The sequence below is a fragment of the Tiliqua scincoides genome, chromosome 2, assembly GCF_035046505.1.
Source record: "Tiliqua scincoides isolate rTilSci1 chromosome 2, rTilSci1.hap2, whole genome shotgun sequence".
NCBI lineage: Eukaryota > Metazoa > Chordata > Lepidosauria > Squamata > Scincidae > Tiliqua > Tiliqua scincoides.
The window spans coordinates 142,482,513-142,505,113 of NC_089822.1; the positions used below are offsets into that span (position 1 = coordinate 142,482,513).

The 22,601-nt window shown below is 41.0% G+C and overlaps 1 protein-coding gene across 1 annotated transcript in view; it reads right to left on the minus strand.

Annotated features, from left to right (window-relative positions):
- Positions 1-22,601, minus strand: part of SMURF2 (SMAD specific E3 ubiquitin protein ligase 2) — an 84,516-nt gene that overhangs the window by 27,699 nt on the left and 34,216 nt on the right. The window contains exons 2-9 of the mRNA XM_066614744.1: positions 17,331-17,369; positions 15,557-15,665; positions 8,695-8,828; positions 7,696-7,761; positions 5,308-5,392; positions 4,078-4,161; positions 3,213-3,415; positions 2,314-2,398 (exon numbers count right to left, since the gene is read on the minus strand). Of these exons, the coding sequence (XP_066470841.1) occupies positions 2,314-2,398; positions 3,213-3,415; positions 4,078-4,161; positions 5,308-5,392; positions 7,696-7,761; positions 8,695-8,828; positions 15,557-15,665; positions 17,331-17,369 (805 nt within the window). The remainder of the gene's footprint in view (positions 1-2,313; positions 2,399-3,212; positions 3,416-4,077; positions 4,162-5,307; positions 5,393-7,695; positions 7,762-8,694; positions 8,829-15,556; positions 15,666-17,330; positions 17,370-22,601) is intronic.

Sequence of the window (22,601 nt, forward strand, 5' to 3'; positions counted from 1 at the left end):
GCAACAAAAAGTGGATTTCCATAACTCAAAACTGGCCAATGAGTTTGACTGTTCCAAGAGCCAATGAGGTATTGTTATGACACAGCATGGAACCAATAAGGTGTTACTATGAGTCAAAAGAACATAAGAACAGCCTCACTGGATCAGGCCATAGGCCCATCTAGTCCAGCTTCCTGTATCTCACAGCGGCCCACCAAATGCCCCAGGGAGCACACCACATAACAAGAGACCTCATCCTGGTGCTCTCCCTTGCATCTTGGCATTCTGACAGAGCCTATTTCTAAAATCAGGAGGTTGCGCATTCACATCATGACTTGTACCCCGTAATGGATTTTTCCTCCAGAAACTTGTCCAATTCCCTTTTAAAGGCGCCCAGGCCAGTCACCATCACCACATCCTGTGGCAAGGAGTTCCACAGACCAACCACACGCTGAGTAAAGAAATATTTTCTTTTGTCTGTTCTAACTCTCCCACCACTCAATTTTAGTGGATGTCCCCTGGTTCTGGTGTTATGTGAGAGTGTAAAGAGCATCTCCCTATCCACTCTGTCCATCCCCTGCATAATTTTGTATGTCTCAATCATGTCCCCCCTCAGGCGTCTCTTTTCTAGGCTGAAGAGGCCCAAACGCCGCAGCCTTTCCTCGTAAGGAAGGTGCCCCAGCCCCGTAATCATCTTAGTCACTCTCTTTTGCACCTTTTCCATTTCCACTATGTCTTTTTTGAGATGCGGCGACCAGAACTGGACACAATACTCCAGGTGTGGCCTCACCATAGATTTGTACAACGGCATTATAATATTAGCTGTTTTGTTCTCAATACCCTTCCTAATGATCCCAAGCATAGAATTGGCCTTCTTCACTGCCGCCGCACATTGGGTCGACACTTTCATCGACCTGTCCACCACCACCCCAAGATCTCTCTTCTGATCTGTCACAGACAGCTCAGAACCCATCAGGCTATATCTAAAGTTTTGATTTTTTGCCCCAATGTGCATGACTTTACACTTACTGACATTGAAGCACATCTGCCATTTTGTTGCCCATTCTGCCAGTCTGGAGAGATCCTTCTGGAGCTCCTCACAATCACTTCTGGTCTTCACCACTTGGAAAAGTTTGGTGTCGCCTGCAAACTTTGCCACCTCACTGCTCAACCCTGTCTCCTGGTCATTTATGAAGAGGTTGAAAAGCACCGGTCCCAGGACAGATCCTTGGGGCACACCGCTTTTCACCTCTCTCCAATGTGAAAATTGCCCACTGACACCCACTCTCTGCTTCCTGGCCTCCAACCAGTTCTCAATCCATGAGAGGACCTGTCCTCTAATTCCCTGACTGGATTTTTTTCAGTAGCCTTTGATGAGGGACCGTGTCAAACGCCTTCTGAAAGTCCAGATATATAATGTCCACGGGTTCTCCCGCATCCACATGCCTGTTGACCATTTCAAAGAATTCTATAAGGTTTGTGAGGCAAGACTTACCCTTACAGAAGCCATGCTGATTCTCCCTCAGCAAGGCGTGTTCATCTATGAGTCAGCACTCATTTCCATGTATCAGAGCTAATACTAGAACTCCTATTTCGTTGTGTGACTGTCATCAAGTTGGTAACTGATTTTTTGTTGGTTACTGATTTTTTGGGTGACCTATTCTGTTATAAACGTAAATAAATAAATAAAATTAACGAGGGAGACACCGTGAGTTACTGCACCGAGTGGCACCAACCTTAGTGATGCCATTGGTGGTAAATCTGGGTATTGTTGGTCACTCGCTTAGATGATTTTTAAAGTGGATTCTAAACATTCATGGTGGACTATGCATTCATCAGTGGTTATTAACCATGATGGCTACACTGAACCTTCAGATGCAGGGTATGTCACTGAGTACTACATGCAGCAGAACAGCAGCAGAAGAGAGCACTGACCTTCATCCCGTTTGTGGGGAAATGTTCACTGCGTTTATTTTTCTGGCCATTATTATTATTCATTTCATGTCACAGCTATTACTGAAAATAATTTTGTTGTATACGAGGGTGGGGGTCAAAAATTTATGGGCCCTGGGTGACAAATGACCAAACTGCACCTCTGCTTCTGAGTTTTACTTGTTTCCCTATTCTGCTTCAGTCCCACACCATTTCAGAGGTTTTCCCAACCTTCAAGAACAACTTTTAATGGGCAGAGGGGGTTGAAGTGAAGAGGAGGGGGTAGGGAAAGTCTCATTGCACAATCTCATTGCACTCATGTGGCTCTGGATCCAAGTCACTGCTTGAAAAGAAGATGTACTTAAATTGATGGCATCAAAGGAGGATAAATTATTCTCTTACCTAGGTACTCGTGGATCATGCCATGTGCTTACACCAGTTTGAGTATGTAGGAAATACACCTGCCCTTGCTGGGTTGTCCTTTGCTCTGTTGATCAAGAAATACCAATATATATTAAGGAAAAAATGAAAATATCATTTACTAATGTTGATAGACTTAAAATAAAATGCCACATAAGTGACAGTACATGGAACCCTTTCCCTAAATATCTGTCTAAAGCTGTATATTCTCCAGCTGTTAATATCTATATGACTTGGCTAGTTTTTAACAGTTGAGGCAGTGGTTCCCAAACATTTTTAACCTGCAGCTCTCTTGATTGCAGCTCCACCCTAGCTATTTTTAAGTTTACTAGCCTTCAGGCTTGCAAGGAACACTCAACATATATGCTGAGTCAGAACATATATCATAGGCACTTCACAATAGGCAAGTTTCATAGGAGGTTAAAGGTATTACACAATAACCTTATATGCAGTTGCCTCAATTCGGACCGCCACATGTATATTCATACACATACTGTACAATCAATTGCACATGTGGGATGCTCTAATGATTTCAGTGGAGGGAGCCCAAAGATCTGTTTCCATTATTTAAAAGCAAGTGGGATGCTTTTGTAAAAATGATAGTTTCAGGCATGTACTGTTCCCCCAAACCCATTTAAATAATCTCTTAATAGGAGAAGCGTGCACCTTAATTGCATCTTTTAATTATTTCTTGCAAATACATGAGTGAATTTAAGACTGAAGACTACAGCTGCCGACATGCTCACAGTTCAGTTTCTGGTGCTTCCCAGGATGCTTACAAGCACCAGGAAATGGAAATTCCTCTCCTACTGGCCTTCAAAAATTTTCCATCATTTGCATACAAGACAAATGGATTACCATACAATTTTAGAAAGACATACCATATCCTTCAGGTAAATCAGGAGGAGTATGTAGATGAGTTCTGCTCATGTAATTCCTATGCCTCTGAGATCTTACTCTTCTTTCTGCTAGCCTGGGATCAGAGGACTGTCCACATGTTGCACCATTTATTCCTGTAATGGGTGTGTTCTCATCTACAAAGCAGCTTAGTGGTCGACCTGGACTGGAATATTCTGATGCTGGCCTATTGGGAAAAATGAGTAACAAATGCTCTTTTATTTTTTTTTTTAAAAAGCCTCCAAAACTAAAGATTTTACTTAAAATATTCTGAGTCATCAGATGCATGCCAAGATGAATAAAATTTAGTACGAAAATTATCATGATGCAATTGAAATGCAAATTGGAAGTAGAATGACAGAAGCCAAGTGCTAGTTGCAGCCACAAAATACCTATATATGCCATTTGCATCCTAGTGAGAAGGGAGGTGATGGGCCTGATTTGACTAAAACTACAGTAATTTGTATTTATTCCTGATGTCCTGTTAAATGTACTAATAACCTAATATGCAATACAAAAAGCCAAACAAAATATACAGAAACCTGATTTTATGCACCCAACTGCCAAAACAGAAACTGACCATCACCATAGCCTAACATCATGGCACAGTGGCAACCACTCACATGGGCCAGTTCTGCTCTCCCACATTACTGTACTAAATTTCCATGAGCAGGCATTGGCAAATGCAATTTATCATTTTTTAAAAAATTATGCTGCTCCGTAGGGAGATGGGAGATTGGGAAGAATAAGTAACTAGGTATTTGTAGCCCATTTTCTAAGAAGGATGAGCTTCTACTACTAAATTCCACAAGACACAAGGTGGTGTTTTGCTTTTAAAAGAATTCTTACCGCGTTGGACGCTCCCACTGTGTTGTTCGTGTAATATGATTTAAATACTGAATTCTTCCAGAGGCTGTCCTCCTTTCTTCCCACCTAGAATTCATACATTGAAATAAAGTATAGTTTAAGTCTTGAGCAGATGCACATTGTGGGAACAAAATTATATTTAAGTAATTGCACACACAGGTGTGCTCTCCTTTTTAACATAGCCAAACCCCATGCATACTGCATTTCTAGTCAGTTCTAAGCTGCAGAAGAATATCAACAGTGGCTTGTAATCTGATGCAAACTATAGGGTAGGAACAGAGGGAAGTATATGAAGCTTTTCAAAAAAGAAAAAGTCCCAGCTATCTGCAAATAACCTCTCAGTTAGAGGGGGTGGGGATATATGTGCATGCATGCATTTACACACACACACACACACACACACACACACACACAGAGAGAGAGAGAGAGAGAGAGAGAGAGAGAGAGAGAGAGAGCGAGCGCCAGCCATCTTCCCTTATAACAGTAACATGTAAACTCACCAAGCCTAAAATCAAGGGAAGTTGATTAGGAACTTCCTTTGATTAATCAAATCAATCAATCAATCAAATCAAATCAATCAAATCCCTTGATTAATCAAATTAGGAAGTTGATTTTAGGAACTCACCTAAAATCAAGGGAAGTTGAACTCTAAAATTAAGAGTATACAGCTGAGCAGTATACACGTTTCAACTGCAGCTGTGGCCCTCACTTTGCATAACATTATTTTCACTACTGTGCTTCAGGGGTCCTGATAAGTATTAAATCTTCCCCCATTGTCAATATTAGTTCTAAATACCTCATCCATGCTGTCTGTCACTCAAACACTCTCTCAAACCACCAAAGGAAATTTTAATTAAAATTGTGTTCGGTTTGAGAATATTAAGTATAATTTGTTTCATAATACTTTTACAAGGTATAATTCTCATACTATTACTTTTTCAGAGGAAATCAAGACTTTCACATGTCTCTAGAACAATACTGCTTTCCCATCAGAAATGTGAAGCAAGAACATCATTATTATCAACACTTAGCCCCAATAGTCTTGTAAGGTTAAATGGCTGATTGTGATTCCTCAGTTCTGAATTAGTCTACCTGTAAATTGTTAAACAAGCTACTTTTCTGTATCTGTCATCACTGCGAATGACCAAAAAAACTAGTTACAATTATGGCATGAAAAGTTCCTCTGATTCTGCTTTTGAGGCATTAACTTACCCATCAGGCAAATCATTGTCAAATAGTCTACTGCAGTCCACAACTTGCCCACCTGTGCCTATCCGGTCTCTGGACTGAAGACTTACTATTAAAACAACAAAAGTCAAAATAAAAAACATTGCAATATAACATCACAATAGTATTTGTGAAGTCATGACACATCTTGGAAGGAAAAAATTCATTGGTTCATCAGGTTTTCCCTTCCCCACACACTTAATATAGGCCAGAACACAAAGTTTATAGCCTCAAACTGCTAAAGCATTACGAGTTATCAATTTACATTAATAGTGTAAAAGTTATATAAGTACATAGACAGTTCTGAGCATTCTCTCCAGTACACTCATGCAAAGTATAAACAAAAGGAAATTCCTGAAACTGGCCTGAGGATGGGGAAGCTATTCTCATTGAAGACTCAGCACCTCCCCTTCTTGCTAATTAAACCCACCCTGGTAGGGGCTGAGACCTCCATCTCATTATTGCTGCAGCACCCTCTGAGCAGAAAAACTGCAATAGACATGGGGTTGGCCAGTTTAAGTCATAGCATTGGTCAAGGTCGGCACCATTTTGGAAGAGATGGTGCTCACAGAGGACGGCAAAGAGTGAGTGGAAGGGCAGGTGAAAATGAATGTGCCATGAGGGGACAAAATGTGAACTTTTACATCACTCGCCACCTCAGTAGTTTCCCTTTACTTGGTTTCACACAAGGAAAGGGCTGCCATTAATGCCTATTGGGAAAAAAACAACTTTCATATGGATTCACCCTTTTGGTTAGTTCATAAGATTTAAATATGAACAGTGCTTAGATATTTGCTTGCAGTTATGTAAACAATAAACTATTACTTTTAAACATTTAAATGTGTATGCTTGTGAAATGTGCTGCACAAGCAGGTAAAGTTTAAATGCTACATGCACTGCTCTTACTTCCAGTTTTTAAAAACATTATGCATAATTTAAAATGATGGCCTTTATCTACTTGGTAACATTTTTTATTATGCCATAATGTTTTTCAAAACCAAATGACAAGGTAATTGTGTCTCTGAAGAGTTCAAATTGTAAAATAAAGGCTGCTTGTGAAAGCATAAGAAGCTCTGTTTATTTTATAAACAGGTTAGTCAAGAATGAAACAGAACACATGACTTTATTTGTGGGTTCTGTGGCATTAAGATTAATGTGCTTTTCCTAATCCTGTTTAGATTGGAAATGAAAGCTCATGTCTAGACCAAAATGAGCATCTATCCAGCAAAAGATAACAAAGAGGGCCGCCCAGTTGTGGCCAGACACTCTGAATTTGGGACACCACTTGCAAACACAGCCCTGCAATAACACATGCCTTGACTGCCAACAGTCAATATTGTTAATTATCAATATATAGCTATGAAGTAAGTCTGCAATTCTTTTTTCAGATAACTGGAGATATCAGTTAGAGGTCATTCTTTGCCATCATTTAATTTCAAATGTTTTCATCCCACTATAAATGAGAAATTCAAGCCTGAAGACAGAAAGTCTTAAAAGAAATTATTCAATCATACAGGTACTGCCTCTCCCCGACCCTCCACCCTCTCCCCCATAAATAGTAATGGCTTAAAAACATAATTCATAGTGCAATGCTATAAGTAATTGTTTTCAGAGGGATGTTGTTAAATAAAGCCCACTTTCAATGTACCATCACTTAGTTGCGCCAGCACAGTACATACCTCTTGCCATGCTGCAGCTGTTCTTACTAAAAAGAATCACATGGGCAACGGGTTGCTTGCAAGAGTTGGAGCATGACTTGAACCAGTCAAAGTTAAACCATTTTAAGGTTCATTGCTTTCAATGGGAGAACTGCAGTACTCTCTCCCATTGCATATCAAAACACCGAAAACCCTTGCATTTGGCTGACTAAAAGCCCTTACATTTAACCCATTTCTACCCAGCCAACAGGTGTGTACACATTTGATCCCTGTTGCGTTTATGCAACATTGGGCAGAAATGGCTTAATTCCTGCTTGGTACATTACCACTGCCAATCTATGCTGGTTAGATATTTGGCTAATCAAATAGAGATAATTATGTCAGAAAAAGTCAATAAAGAAGCTCTTTTATTATTCTTGAGGGAGAAATTCAAGATAGTGTGGCAGAAGTAGCTACCACCTTCAGTGAGGAAGGAGGACAACTCCTTCAAGCCTCCTCTTGTGAGCAGTAAGTCACACCACACGTTTTGGATTTGCTGCCAATACTGGACAGGACTATATCAAAACCATGCCTCTCTTCACAAGGGCCCATTCTTGAGCAGTGGGGGGAGCTGGCCTCCTCAGGCACATATTTCCATATTCATTTATTAGTCCATGGTGTTTTAAGGACAATTCAAACTCCACTGTCAGAGTAACAAACACAAACCAGTACTTACCTACTATCTGTCCTCTAACAGTATCATTGTCATTTGGCCCAAGTTTGCACAGATCCAACCTCTGATCTATAAAAAGACAGACATCTGCACCTTACTATGTACCATCACACAAGATACAACATCCAATGATGTAGTACCCCCACCTAAACATTTACAGAACTTACTGTGAGAAGAAAAGCATCTACCTTAGATACTCTCCTATAAGGCAAGACATTTTTAACCAAAAAATCCAACATAAATCATCTCCTTGTCCTATCTGCAGGTCACTCAGGGGTGTCACAGCAGCCAGGAGAAACCCAGAGGAGCAGCAGGCACAAGATCACCCTGGTAATTTCATGCTCCGGCTGGCCATGCTTTACCTCTCCCAATAGCTCCTTCTTGCAGGTAGAAGCTTTGCAACTAGTAGCCAGCAAGTCACTCAGGCAGGCAAAAAGGCTGCTGCTGAGTCTTAGAGCTTGCCATGTACAAATACAGTACAATGCAGATCAAAAAAATTCCCCTTGATTCCTCTCTCATTCCTGCCTTCTCCCTGGATGCCAGCAAAGTTCATTCTGTACAATTTCATGCTCCAGCGAGCCATGCTTTCCTCTTTGCCTCTCCCAACAGCTCCTTCCTGCAGAGAGACACTTCACAACCAGCCAGCAGGTCAATCAGGCAAGCAGGAAGACGCTGGGCCTTAGAGCCTGCCATCTACAAACAGTGCTATGCCATTTTAATATAGGGAGCTGAGGACCTGCGGTTTTTTGTATCAGTGGGGAGTCCCAGAATTGTAGTCAGGCACCCCCCTAAGTTTATCTGACCGTGATAGAAAATTCTACGATTTTTGCTAAAAAAAACCTGCCCTCGACTTATTTGTGAGATTGACTTATACTCTAGTGTCTGCGGTACTCAAAATAAACCCCCATAAGGATAGATAACCGTCACGTAATGGTATATTGTAAAGTCTTTCTAACACACTTGTTCCAAGACAGGGATGCATTCTGCAGTCTGTCTACTCACAACCAGTGTCTTTAAGGCGGTTGATGGCATTGGAAAGAAGTCTCACACAGCCCAGAAAACCAGCTCCTTGTTTTTTATGGATTTTCTTGTGGTTCCATACGCTGATTGTTATAGAGTCTGACTTCCCAATATATCTGAAAAGGATAAGAATCAGAGCAAAACAATTATACTGCTTGCAAATTTTAGACCGTCTACAGAATACTTATTGTTGACAGCAAGATGTTTTTGAGGCTAAGAGCAAACATGGTTTCCTCTGGCAAAAGAGGTCAAATTCTCAGGAAAAGCATGCTACACATTGGCAGCAAGTAACCAAGTAATTTATTCATAAAACAAATTTTACATGAAAGAATTTTGAAACAGCTTTTCAAATGTCTTGCATAAATCAAACAATCCCGACGTCCTTTGGCTAGACAATGACAGTATGTCTAACTGAAAATGACTGGTATATCATTGGGTGTTTAATCCTAGGGGATATAAAATTTAAGAATTATGGCTCTTCCCAAGAGATGTTTAGCAGTCTTCTTCCATTACATATTCCCTGTCAGTATGAATATCTGAGTATTTAATGTACTGAACACATCCTCCTACACTTGCTCACTAAGAAATTACCTATTTCTGCCCCCACCCCAGAGCTTTAATACAACTTTGATTATCCAACTGTAAATGAAGCTGTCAAGGCTGGTAGGCCAAAACCCTGACCTACCTTTTCAGATTTTCAGCGGTAGCTCTTTACAAGTGATTTTTCATGTAATGCTTTCCCTATCCTGCTTTTGCTTGTATGAGGGCATTTGGAGAGTAGGATACTAGAGGATTCCTCTTTACTACTTACATTCAAGAAAAGAGCAAGCAAGCACAGCAGGCAACATCATTATCACACATTCATACACACTCCTGTGATTAAGGAAAAAGAAAAATTGTGCTCTGGTTATATTTAAGCTAAAACCAGTACACAGTTTTGTGTTATTTTAAAAACAAATGAAGTTGTCAGAATCATACAAAGAGACTGCTGTAGTTTTCAATCAGGTGATATTTTGGCCCATCAGCCTCCACAATAGCAATTTAATTCTATTCAAAAGTGAAATGAGCCAAAAAGCAACAGAGAAGTAAAGCTAATTCTGTTTCATATTCTATTTGCTTGTTTCTAAACTACAAACTGCAGGCACAAAAGAAAAAAGAGCACTAGGCATAACATCTTTTCCAATGTTCACTTTTCATGTTTAGCATTCTTCCTTCCTACTGTGACAATTTGGTAAATACATGTGATCCATATCTTCACAATTTCAGTAATTATAGTGCTTCCGAGTCAGATATCCATACCCATTAACATCCACTATGCCAAACAACTAAGAGCTACAACAACTAGGCAGCTGAAAGCATTTGGGAACCTCTACAAAACACACAGTTCCCGTGTCAAGCAAATTCAGAGCACACTTGCCAAACAAAGAATGTTTTTCCAAAAGGAAGAAAAACATTTCCTTTATGGTTGAATTGAGTTTTTTGGAAAAGCCCTCCAGTTAGCCGACTGCATAGCTTTTACTGCAGGTACACAGAGAGAACAGTCCACTGGAATAAGGTTACTTTGCATTTGTTGCAAGTTTCAAATCAACTTGCAAGGTTAACACAGAACTTGGAATTTCTGTTAAGAAAATACATAAATATGAAGATAAACAAGATATTAGAATATATAAATACATATTAATAGTCTTCTATTCTCTTCACGGTAGCATGGTCCACCTACCACTAGGATATGGATTTGCTTTTGGCAAAGGGGGGGGAGAAGGGGAGACCAATTGCATTACTTTCTGGTGTCGAATAAGCAGTTATTGCTGATACCTCCACCTGCGCATGCTTCCAAAGTGCAACTGAACTGGAAGGATTGGAGCAAGCAATTGGCTCCTTCTTGAAAAGATTCCATTATTTCTTCTTTGTTTTAACCCTTCAGCCACGCTTTAATACACTGCAGGATGGTGCTCATGATCTCTAACACACAGCAACAGAACTATAGAGGCACCATGAACAAATTGAGGAACCAATAGTTTATAGATTGTTTATTATTTTATAATCTTGACAGCATTCAACTTGACATGAAGGGGACCACTATTGGGTAAGTTCTATTCTGGAGGAGAACCCAGATGTCGTAACTGTTTTTCTCCCAACACCACAACTAGTCCAAGAAAATGGAATCTGCAGACATATTTCATTGTCCCCATCGTCTTACACACTCTCATCAAAACCAGAATTGGAGACCACATCAATGCTTACATTTCTCTACACTACAAAATAGTTGCAGAAACAAGAAACACAATTTCAACATTAACACAGAACATAAGAACAGCCTCACTGGATCAGGCCATAGGCCCATCTAGTCCAGCTTCCTGTATCTCACAGCAGCCCACCAAATGCCCCAGGGAGCACACCGCATAACAAGAGACCTCATCCTGGTGCCCTCCCTTGCATCTGGCATTCTGACATAGCCCATTTCTAAAATCAGGAGGTTGCACATACACATCATGGCTTGTAACCGTAATGGATTTTTCCTCCAGAAACTTGTCCAATTCCCTTTTAAAGGCATCCAGGCCAGATGCTGTCATCACATCCTGTGGCAAGGAGTTCCACAGACCAACCACACGCTGAGTAAAGAAATATTTTCTTTTGTCTGTCCTAACTCTCCCAACACTCAATTTTAGTGGATGCCCCTGGTTCTGGTGCTATGTGAGAGTAAAAAGAGCATCTCTCTATCCACTTTATCCTTCCCATGCATAATCTTGTATGTCTCAATCATGTCCCCCCTCAGGCGTCTCTTTTCTAGGCTGAAGAGGCCCAAACGCCGCAGCCTTTCCTCATAAGGAAGGTGCCCCAGTCCAGCAATCATCTTAGTTGCCCTCTTTTACACCTTTTCCATTTCCGCTATATCCTTTTTGAGATGCGGCGACCAGAACTGGACACAATACTCCAGGTGTGGCCTTACCATAGATTTGTACAACGGCATTACAATATTAGCTATTTTGTTCTCAATACCTTTTCTAATGATCCCAAGTATAGAATTGGCCTTCTTTACTGCCGCCGCACATTGAGTCGACACTTTCATTGACTTGTCCACGACCACCACCCCAAGATCTCTCTCCTGATCTGTCACAGACAGCTCAGAACCCATTAGCCTATATGTGAAATTTTGATTTTTTGCCCTAATGTGCATGACTTTACACTTACATTGAAACACATCTGCCATTTTGCTGCCCATTCTGCCAGTTTGGAGAGATCCTTCCAGAGCTCCTCACAATCAATTCTGGTCTTCACCACTTGGAAAAGTTTGGTGTCGTCTGCAAACTTAGCCACCTCACTGCTCAACCCTGTCTCCAGGTCATTTAGGAAGAGGTTGAAGAGCACCGGTCCCAGGACAGATCCTTGGGGCACACCGCTTTTCACCTCTCTCCAATGTGAAAATTGCCCATTGACAACCACTCTCTATTTCCTGGACTTCAACCAGGTCTCAATCCAGGAGAGGACCTACCCTCTAATTCCCTGACTGTGGAGTTTTTTCAGCAGCTTTTGGTGAGGGACCATGTCAAATGCCTTCTGAAAGTCCAGATATATAATGTCCACGGGTTCTCCCAAATCCACATGCCTGTTGACCTTTTCAAAGAATTCTAAAAGGTTTGTGAGGCTAGACTTACCCTTACAGAAGCCATGCTGATTCTCCCTCAGCAAGGCCTGTTCGTCTATGTGTTTTGAGATTCTATCTTTGATGAGGCATTCCACCATCTTACCCGGTATAGATGTTAGGCTGACTGACCTATAGTTTCCCGGGTCCCCCCTCTTTCCCTTTTTAAAGATTGGCGTGAAACATTGTTTCGCATCACAAAGCTATTTTAGATTTAAACTTAGTTTCCTTGGGGTAGGGAGGAATTTTAACAGGTTAGTAGAATGCCAAGCCAAGGTCTTTCATAAGCCACCATGAAGTCAAAGGACAGTATTTTTTTCCACTCATTAAAAAAATAATCAACTTTTTTCTTCTTCAAGCAGAAAAAAATAAACCTACAGCGATTTTATGATCATGGTTCTAAGAACTTCACATATTTGCCCCCTTTCTCTAGTTGATCACCAATGTTCTGCAGCCATAGAAGAGAAATGGGCATTTTGCCAGTGAGACACTGTTATCCTTGGCATGCAAGCAATTTCCTGTAACAATGAATGTGTCATACGTCAGAGACAAGCATTCCCCTGCAATAGTGTGTTGTTAGGGTAAACATTATTATAATGTCTTCAGAATCTGTTATGCAACTATTTTCAAGAGAGGACAGCTAGGCAAACAATCCCAGGCTGTGGGACCACAAGCACACAGCAAAACGCTATACGTTATCTTTACCATATTTTGTTATTTTCTGCAAAAGTGACAGAATTCCTAACTGTTCTGCGCAGAGAGCTCAGAATGTGTGTGTTGTGTTGGAATGTCAGTACGCTTAAGTGATATGCTGCATAAACTAAGCAAAACAGCCAGTACCTTGACTGCTACAAGGCTACTCAAAAGCCAAAACTGCATCAACAGTGTTTATACAAGGTTCCTTAATTACCTGGATCCAGACATACATCCTATTCCTAGAACAAGACAGAATGCAAAAGTCTGGGGCTTTTTTTTTTTTTTAAACACAATACAAATTAACAAAAGGGAAAAAACTGTTTCTTTATTATACAAATATATTTAAATGAGAATGAAGGAGAAAGCAAGTCAGTGAATGTGTGTGATGGATCCCTCAGGGTAGACCTGTCATCTCACCTATTGTAAAGCAGTGCTTACATGAGGGTGACAATGATAATGGCTTGTGATTTATCATTCAAAGTTTTAGGGCCTATCATTTATGATAACACAGTGCTACAGATGCTTAACTGTGATTGAGAAACACATAGGAATGCAAATATTGTCTTATACATATTGTTTACAATTACAAGGGTTCTGAAGGTGCACTATATTTAAAGGAAAGCACAAGTGGGTTGAATATCACATGAAACAGTCATGGTTGTCTAATAGGAAGATTGCTCCATGTGATACTCAACCATACCCCTTTGAGTACAGTGTACTTACATTTGTACAAGCACTCCAAAGGTATCAGCAATCACTAGATTCCAACATCTCCCCAACTGCCACGGAACTGTAGCCTTGCGTTCCTGTTTCCTCACCTTATCCCAGTGATTTTCAAACTGGGATACCCATTGCGACAGCCCAGACTGAGAGCCCTGGGCAATTCTCCCTTAAGGGGAGGGGAGGAGGGGAAGGCAGAGAGGTGATGTCCAGCATCGCGCCTCTGAGGCAGCAATGCTGAGCACAGGGCGCGCTGCCACTCACCACCGCCTGCAGGAGCTTCCCGGGGGTTGGCGGAGCCCGGCAACAGCTTCAGCAGGGCTGCCCATGCAGCACACAGCCCTCCAGAAGGTGATCATGACCACTTCCTGTTTTGCAATCGAGAAACAGGAAGTGGTCACGATCACCTTCTGGAGGGCTCTGTGCTGCGTGGGGACCCCTGCTGAGGCTGGTGCCGGGCTCCCCCGACCTCCAAGAGGCTCTTCCAGGTGGCAGTGAGTGGCAGCGCGCCCCTGTGCCCCAAACTGAGGCACGATGCCGGGCATCGTGACTCTGCCTTCCCCCCACCCCCACTGCCTGCAGCAAAGATTTAGTGGCCCTCAAACTCTCCCTGAGAGTTTGAAAACTACTGCCTTATATTGTTGAATTTCATTGTTCTCTCTCAAAGTCTTATGAGGCTCGTATATTTGCACAAAAGTGAGGAGCAACGGCAGGGGGGCGGTCACCAAAACTGCACCTCTTACTAGCTTAGAAACCTCATTAAATTTACAACAGTAAACTTAAAAAATGGGCAGCTATAAAAGTTGTATCTACAAACTTCTAGTAAACCACAGAGCAAATAGTCAGTTACTACTGAGGTACTGTGACCATTCAACATGGAGCTACAACATTGAATACATTAGATCAGTGTTTCTCAAACTGTGGGTTAAGACCCACTAGGTGGGTCGCAAGCCAATTTCAGGTGAGTTCCCATTCATTTCAATGTGTAGCTTCTATTTAATATATTAGAGTTGATGTTTCCATGGTCTGTGACTGCATTTGGGAAAATGTTACAGATCTGTACTTTTAACAGGCTACTATGTGCTGTATATGCTTTCAACAATGACAGTCAAAGGGGTTTTCTCCTGGATAAGTGTGGACACAACTGCAGCCTTTGGGATGTTTGGGAGTATTTGATTTTGTTGTATGGGGGGGTGTTAAAATTTTTCCTGCTTGATGATTTCACTTCCAGTCAATGACATAACTTTTAGTAGGTCCCAACAGGTTTTCAAAAAGCTGTCACCTTTGCCTACAGTCTTTATTTTCATATTAGAACTGCATAAAATTAGTTGGGCAATTTTGTTGTAAGAAACATTTTGAAAGAAAAGATTAGAAAATGAAAGGGAGGTAGTGGTAGTAGCACAGATTTCATCCCATGCCTAGGTCCAATTGTCATAAGGGTACTCAATCAGTAAAAGACTGTTGATACGTAGCTACAGGTGAGAAGTACCACATAGGCAGTGAGATTATGTTTCAGCTAGAAAAAGCAAAAGTATTAGCCATTTACTAAGACTACTATCCTGTGCCCACTTAGCCAGCAGTAAAACCACTCCAAACTCAAAAGGTATTACTTTTAAGTCATTTCTGCCCGAAGTTGCATATATGCAACAGGGATCAAATGTGGGCTGGGCAGAAATGGGTTAAGCAGACATGTCTAGAACTGCACTGAAATAGCTAACACACACTTCAACGTAGCATACACTCATCTCAAAATCTGATATTTCATTCATCCCCACTGACACCTACAAGTCATAATGCTGATTCCACTTTGGATCAAGGGTATTCTTCACAGTATCTGTAGAATGGCACTGGCCAGATCCGTCAACCACCACTTTAGCAAATGGATCCGGAAGCCCTGTCAAAAAGGAGGGAACAAAACATAATGGGGTAGACACAATCAAATTAAATCACCTTAGTCAACACTGATTGGTTATTTGTTGACTTTCTATATTAAACATTTTAGTTCTTTCAAATTACCATTTGTGTTCACTGAACAGTAGTACTTCTCTTACAATATTCTAGGTCAGCTGGGACCTCTGGTCAATTGATGAGGAGGCACGAAGGCGGCAGCAGTGGGACCACCATGATTGTGCTGCTACTGCAACAAAAGGACTTGCTTACTGAGGCTGGAGAGGGGACCCTTCTGCAGGCCACCCCGCACCTCAAAACAGCTCTCAGGAGCAATTGCGAACCACTTCTGGTTTTTGGACGAAACTGGAAGTGGGTCACAATCACTGCTGAGACATGTTTTGAGGCACAGGGAGCCCTGCAGAGGGGTCCGCGGGCTCCCCACACCCTCTGGAGGGCTGGCGCTGCCCCTGTAAGTAAAAAAGCCCTTTTGCTGCAAAAACACTGCAAATGTGGAGGTGTCACCGCTACCACCTTTTAATGGGGCAGCAACCGGGCTTCCCTAGCTGCGGTGTTGCAACATCCCAGTTTGGGAACCTCTGTCCTAGGTGTTTCATTTATTTTGAAAACCATTTCAAGCATATATGTAAAGTAAATTTGCCTATGTCTGTTTTCAATCATCTTCCACCCTGAACCTCTCAAGCATTACTACCAAAAGTGAAAATCCCAAAACAAAGCAAGTGGGGATTCATTGGTGCTTTTTCTCGAAATGAAATGTATAAGCAAGGTCCATATCTTGGTTTTCTTTACTTATGCATTACAGCACACCTGCCCTTCAGGGTTTGTTTACTTGGACATACAGCAAGGGTACCTCAAGACACAGTGGGCTATCATCATAAATACAAAAAAAACTCATTCTTAACATTTTCACCACTCCAATACTGAGAATAGGAAAGCTATTTCCATAGCTCCAAAATCAACAGACCAAGGCCTTCTTGAAACCTCTACTTGTGTTAACACTATGGAACATATATAGCAATTATGAATTCATAATAATTCTGTAGTACGAAAATGATCACGCCCAACATAAGGGCCTTAACATATTCTCACACTAAATGTATCAAAGAAAAACCCAAGTGAAAACACTTCACAACAGTCTGCACAATCCCCTTCCAAACATACTCATACCAAATTTCCAGGCAGTTTTTCTGAACCTGAAGGAATTTTTAGGTGCTCTGTGATAATAAGAGTCTGAAGACAGCCCCTCTACAGAAGTGTTCGAACTGAATATGCATGCAGAGTCCCTTGGATCAGAGCCTTAAACATCAGATCCAGTGAAAATATATTATTGGCCTATTTTCAGATTTTCTTTATACTTACAAGAATTTAAATATTAATTTTGCAGAATGCTCCCAGCAGAATGACAGGTAATTAAATGTGCCAGAAGAAAAAGGTTTCAGAATTCAATCTTCTAAACGCAACCTCCTCAGCACCAATCCAGAACACTGAATGCTTGGAATATGAATGGACACACTCCCACCTAAGTTGCAGTCACTCAGGTATCAGAGCTCCCAGACTTCATGGTTAGATTATGATAAGCAGCCAAGATAACGAGACATTCAAAACTTAGATAACATGCATTACAAACATAAATGTTTAAGTGTTTACTTACGGAAAAAATCCTTTTTCACCAAGTTTTTTGCACACAGAACTGTAAGACAAAACCAAACAAAATATAATGAAATTAAGAGTTTTAGCTTTATATATACACAGCATTTCCAAAAACACAAAGCAGATTAAGAGCCACATCATACCAACTGCAAGTCAGGAGTCACAGCCTACATACCATGGTGCCCAGAGACACACCGACTGCCACCCCACACCCTCTTTTTTTATTGCCAGTCATGAAGAATAAAGAGATGATTGACTTAATAGCCAGCTGCAGTGAAATTGTCACAATGGGGATTCCCTCTTTTCCTGCTCCCTTACTACCATCACAGGAGGAAATGTGAACTACTTGAAACAGGCAAAACCATACATTCCACTACAAACTACAAGCTACCACTACACCGAAGATGAGAGCGTACAGCAGAGTATTACGGCCTCCAGAAGAGTGCAGTGGCAAAACTGCTCAAGATGGAAATTTAGACCACATAATCTGCTTTGGCATGCTTCAGCAGCAGTTGTAGCTTCATATACATCAAATGTCTCCCTCTCTCAACTGGGAAGGAAGATTATCCAGGTTAGACACAGAAGGTTCTTTAGAACTAAAGTAAGGTTGGACATGAGGAAAGCATTACTGGGAGGATCTTGCTGGTCAAGGGGTTTCTGGAAGTTAAGTCAGTAAAAGAGAGACGGATAGTTTTAAGTCTAGACAAAGCATGGAGCATTACAGACAAGAATAACAGAATAATCTCTGGTACATTAAGCCATTTGTCACTGCAAGCCAGGTACACTGGAGGTTAGATTTAGTATTTATTTTATCCTTTTGGAAACCAGCTTTATGATCTTAGGAACATTTACTTACAAGGAAGTCTCATTAATTGGGATGGAAGCCATAGCAGAGGCAAAATCCTAAAACTGCCCACCCAACCCTCACTTAGGGCTTTGTTGTGTAAGCAACTATTTTGTGAATACTTCATTGCATTCTTTTTTATTTCCCTTTCCAGTTATTGCACTATTTATCCCCACAAAAGCAATGTATTGTTGCACCCATATACTTGCCTCCCTCCTCATTTCATGGCAGTCCACTGAACTATGACATGAGCCACTGCACTGAGTTCTTGCACATGTACTATATTTGCCCCATGTGCATATGTAACACCTGAGAGCATGTGTGGCAATACCGAGTTACATCCAATTGTGCAAGAAGGGGAAAGACCATTTTCAGCTATTCCTCCTTCCCTCTCCAGTTCCCTGTATCCCCTGAAAAATCCACTCTTAAGAGGTGGGGAACCCACAGGAACAAGATGGGATGTTGCACAAGTGTCTAGAGGGGTAAGGGTAAATCACTGAAACCTGTGCCCCTCCACCTTTTGCATGAGCAGTAGACACTGAAAAGTACAATTAGCCTCCAAATATTCAAGATGTGGTGCCAAGACTTTCGAAGCAAAATTAAGTATGTTACTTTTCATTTAGGAGAGAAAAAATATTTTGGATCTGAATAACTAAAACTAAAAAAACTAAACTAAAAAGACAAGTGTGGTGCCATATTGAAGTTTGACACACAACCGTTTTGAAGGACAGCACAAAGGTCCTCAGAAAAAACTATACTGCTTCAGAACCATTTTAGGGCTTCTTTCATCTTCACTGTTTGACGCAAGTAAGGGAATGCTACAGCATCATATATGCTACTACCACCTCACAATATAGCTGAGAGCCAATGAAGACCTTACATGGCTTTTGCTTGAAGAGGACACAGGAAGAGCTAAGGCAAGCAGATCAATGCCATCTTGCCAGTTTTATTGTCTGCCAGTATGGCATAGCTCAACTTTTACCCCAAAACCAGTTCTAGATGTGTAAATGTGTGCACCCGCATGTATGCGTCACTTTCAGTGGAATACACATCCAGATATTTCTTTTTCTCCTCAGCTACCATCTCCTTACGAAAGCGGTTCCCAAATTTTTTAAAATGAGACTATCGGGACCCACCTAGATTTACAAAACTTTTCCCAAAAAGTTCCACTTTACTCAAGCCTGCTTTTATCCTTTTTACTAGGATAAAAGGGAGCCACCTTCTGGTGCATTTGTTAAGTTCCATGTTCATCAGTTTGGGACTATTCTGGTGGCGTTGCGTTCTTCACCCTGACTTTGATAAGAGCTGAGGCACAGTTGCTTACTCATGAGTAAATGTGCATATGTGGCTCACTTTCACTTTCCATAGAGCTCAATACATTTTCCTTGTCAGTTGTGGGGGGGACGGGACTCCCTTCTCGAGAGTTTTTGTGTTCAACCTGTTTTCTTTGGATCAGGACCATTCTGGTGGCACTGTGTTCCTCTTGGCCTGCCCTTTGAAGCACATGAGGCACGGTCGCCTACTCATTAGTAAACACACAGTGCAGCTCAGTTTTCCATAGGGTTCAATACATTTTTCTCAGTTTCAGTTTCACAATCCACCAACAAGCAGGTTGCAACCCACTGGTGGGTCCCAACACACAGTCTGGGAAACACTGTCTAATGGTCTTGTTTATTGTAAATTATGTAAGTTCCCAGGATGTGGGCTTGCTTACAGGTTTAAATTTGCTGACCAAGCACATTTATGGAATTTTACATAAATTTTCCAAAAGCTAAGGTTTCTTCTAAGCCAAACTGTGAAAGGGAGGGATGCTTTAGTGAATCAAAGTTTGACCTTTTCCCTAAAAACCAATGGGACATGATACTTCTATACCATCAGACCAGGCAGAATGACAGACTAGACCAGCAATTTGCAACCTTTTTCATCTCAGGGCACACTGATAAGGTGCTAAAATTGTCAAGGCACACTATCAGTTTTTTGACAATTGACAAGACACACCCATTGACAGCAGGGGCTTGCATCACCCAGTGGCCCCAAATGATCCTCCTCCTCCTCTCACAATACACCTGCAGACCATCTGCAGCACACCAGTGTGCCATGGCACAGTGGTTGAAAATGGCTGGACTAGACTGAGCCATTCTTGTCTGCCATGCACCCAGTACCATGGAAATGTGTACAGTACTAATGTGTTGGGCAACAATGTTAACACCAAGTGTTCCGAGATCACTGCTATCCAACCAAAATGCCTAAAGCTTGTTCTTTATATAGCCTGAGAATAGAGGTAGGATTTCCTGATAAATTCTGAGCAGGAATAATCAAATCTTTCATCACTTGTGTTTTAGCTTTTTGGCATCTGAATAGAAGGGTATGATGAACAGCATGGTTGCTCTCTCTGTCCCAACATACCAGTGCTTTGAAATTGCTGAAAAACATTCCTGATGATTTTTAGGGAAGTTCTTGTTCTGTTACTGAAAACCAACATGACTTGAATGGGATCACTAGACTCTCGTATTGAATGAGGTACACCATAATATTTACCTCTAAGTTCTTTGGACAATAAGCCATAATGCTTTAACAGCCTTTTAATTTCAAGGTATCTATTTGACCTTCTTTTAAAGTTCAGGCTCACCCCTGTTCCCAAAACATGTTTGTATTTTGCCCAAAAATTCTGAGCAGACCTGAAAATCCCAGCTGTACTAAATTGCTAAGATTTACATATGATGTCAGAAATACTAAAAATTCAACAGAGAAACAAAAAGGACCTAAAGTATCAATTCTCATTAAAAAGAATATTATAGAGTAAGTGGAGGATGCCTTCTATCTGCAATTTGACATCTTCGGAATTCAGGGAAGGAATATGCAGTCAGTAACACCTAGGAAATGCAGGTTATGTGTTCAAGAAATGACTCTTGGTGTTTCTTAGCAAGTTAACTGCTATAAGCCTGATTATGAAGTTGTTCTGTATAGAAAAGATAAAGCACAATTAAAAATACATTCCTGTTTAGATGTTGTAGAAGGAGGTCTGTTGCTGGAACATTAAGTTTTTTCAAGCTATATGACCTGCTTATCATCCTGTACATCATAGAGTTGAAGGCAGGAGAGGAAGGGGGGAAAAACTTGCATTTCTGGGTCCCCAGAAGAAATTTAGTGGTCTGGGTACATGAACATTTGTTGTTTACCGGAAGAATGTTTCTCTCACCTTTCACTTTGAATCAGGACATGCCCAAGGCAACTTACAGTCTTTTTAAATAAAGTTAACTATAAAATAGTATATAAAATATACAATTAAGCCTCAAAGGCAACCATAAAAAGGTGAGTTTTCAGCTGAGTCAAAATGCTGAGGGAGAGGGGTCATTCTGATCTCTGCTGGTAGGGAGTTCTACCAAAGAAAGGTTCTCTCCCTTGTCACTGCTAGCTGAACTTCTGCTGGTAGTGGAACATGGAGGATGACTCTTCCATTAGACATTTTAGGAGAGGCCTTTATATATAGCTCACAGATATTCTGGTTCTAATCAATTTAGGCCAACATTTGAACCCTTTGGTACACACACACCTCACCTCAGGGGAAAGTGCTTTATGCATGAGACATACGATTCACAAACCTTGTCCCCTATCCTGTTTTGACACAGTACCAAAGGAAAAATAAATCCTTGCACACTTTACTAGAAGGAATGGACTGGGGGGATTGGATTTCACGACTTGCAGCCCTTCGAACTCTGCTATTCCACAGTCTTAATTTCAATAAAGGCATTATGAAAAAGATATGTCTTTCAATTCTTTCAAAGAGTGTGCTTTCCCAGTGACATCTTTGTTACAGTTTTGAAGTACAGTATCCAATAAAAGTGCTACTTTGAGCTGTCGCTGGTCACACTTGCTGCAAAAGACAAGACAGCGCTTTGGCCATCTTGCACAGCTCCTTTGTTACCAGGAAACAATGCCATTTGGGGAAGAGCACCTCAAATACCCCTCATCAGGTAAGTATTAGAGATAAGCTGGAGACTAAATTTTTAGCATGACCATGAGACTTCTCAGTCATTATACTTTTTAACCATATGAATATTTCCATGACACTTTTCATCATGCTTGTAGCCAAGTGAGAGTTTTCCATCTAATTAAGCAGAAGCACCATTTTGTTTATGAAAAAGACACACATCTACTGTGAATGCAATATGACTCTTTACTGTCTTAATGCTCATACAACAAAACAAACCAGAAGAGATTGTCCCAGCAAAAACACAAGCCCAAAGAAACCAAATCTGCACTTCTTCCATACAATCTGTATACTGCATGAAGTGAAAGCTACAAAACGTGTAATTGAAATCATTCAACATAGGTGGGCAATACCAAACTTCTCCGTTTCCCCCTATCTCACAAAGAAACATGAACTGCTTTGCCAGGAGGAGAAGTCAGAGAGACATTATCTCCACT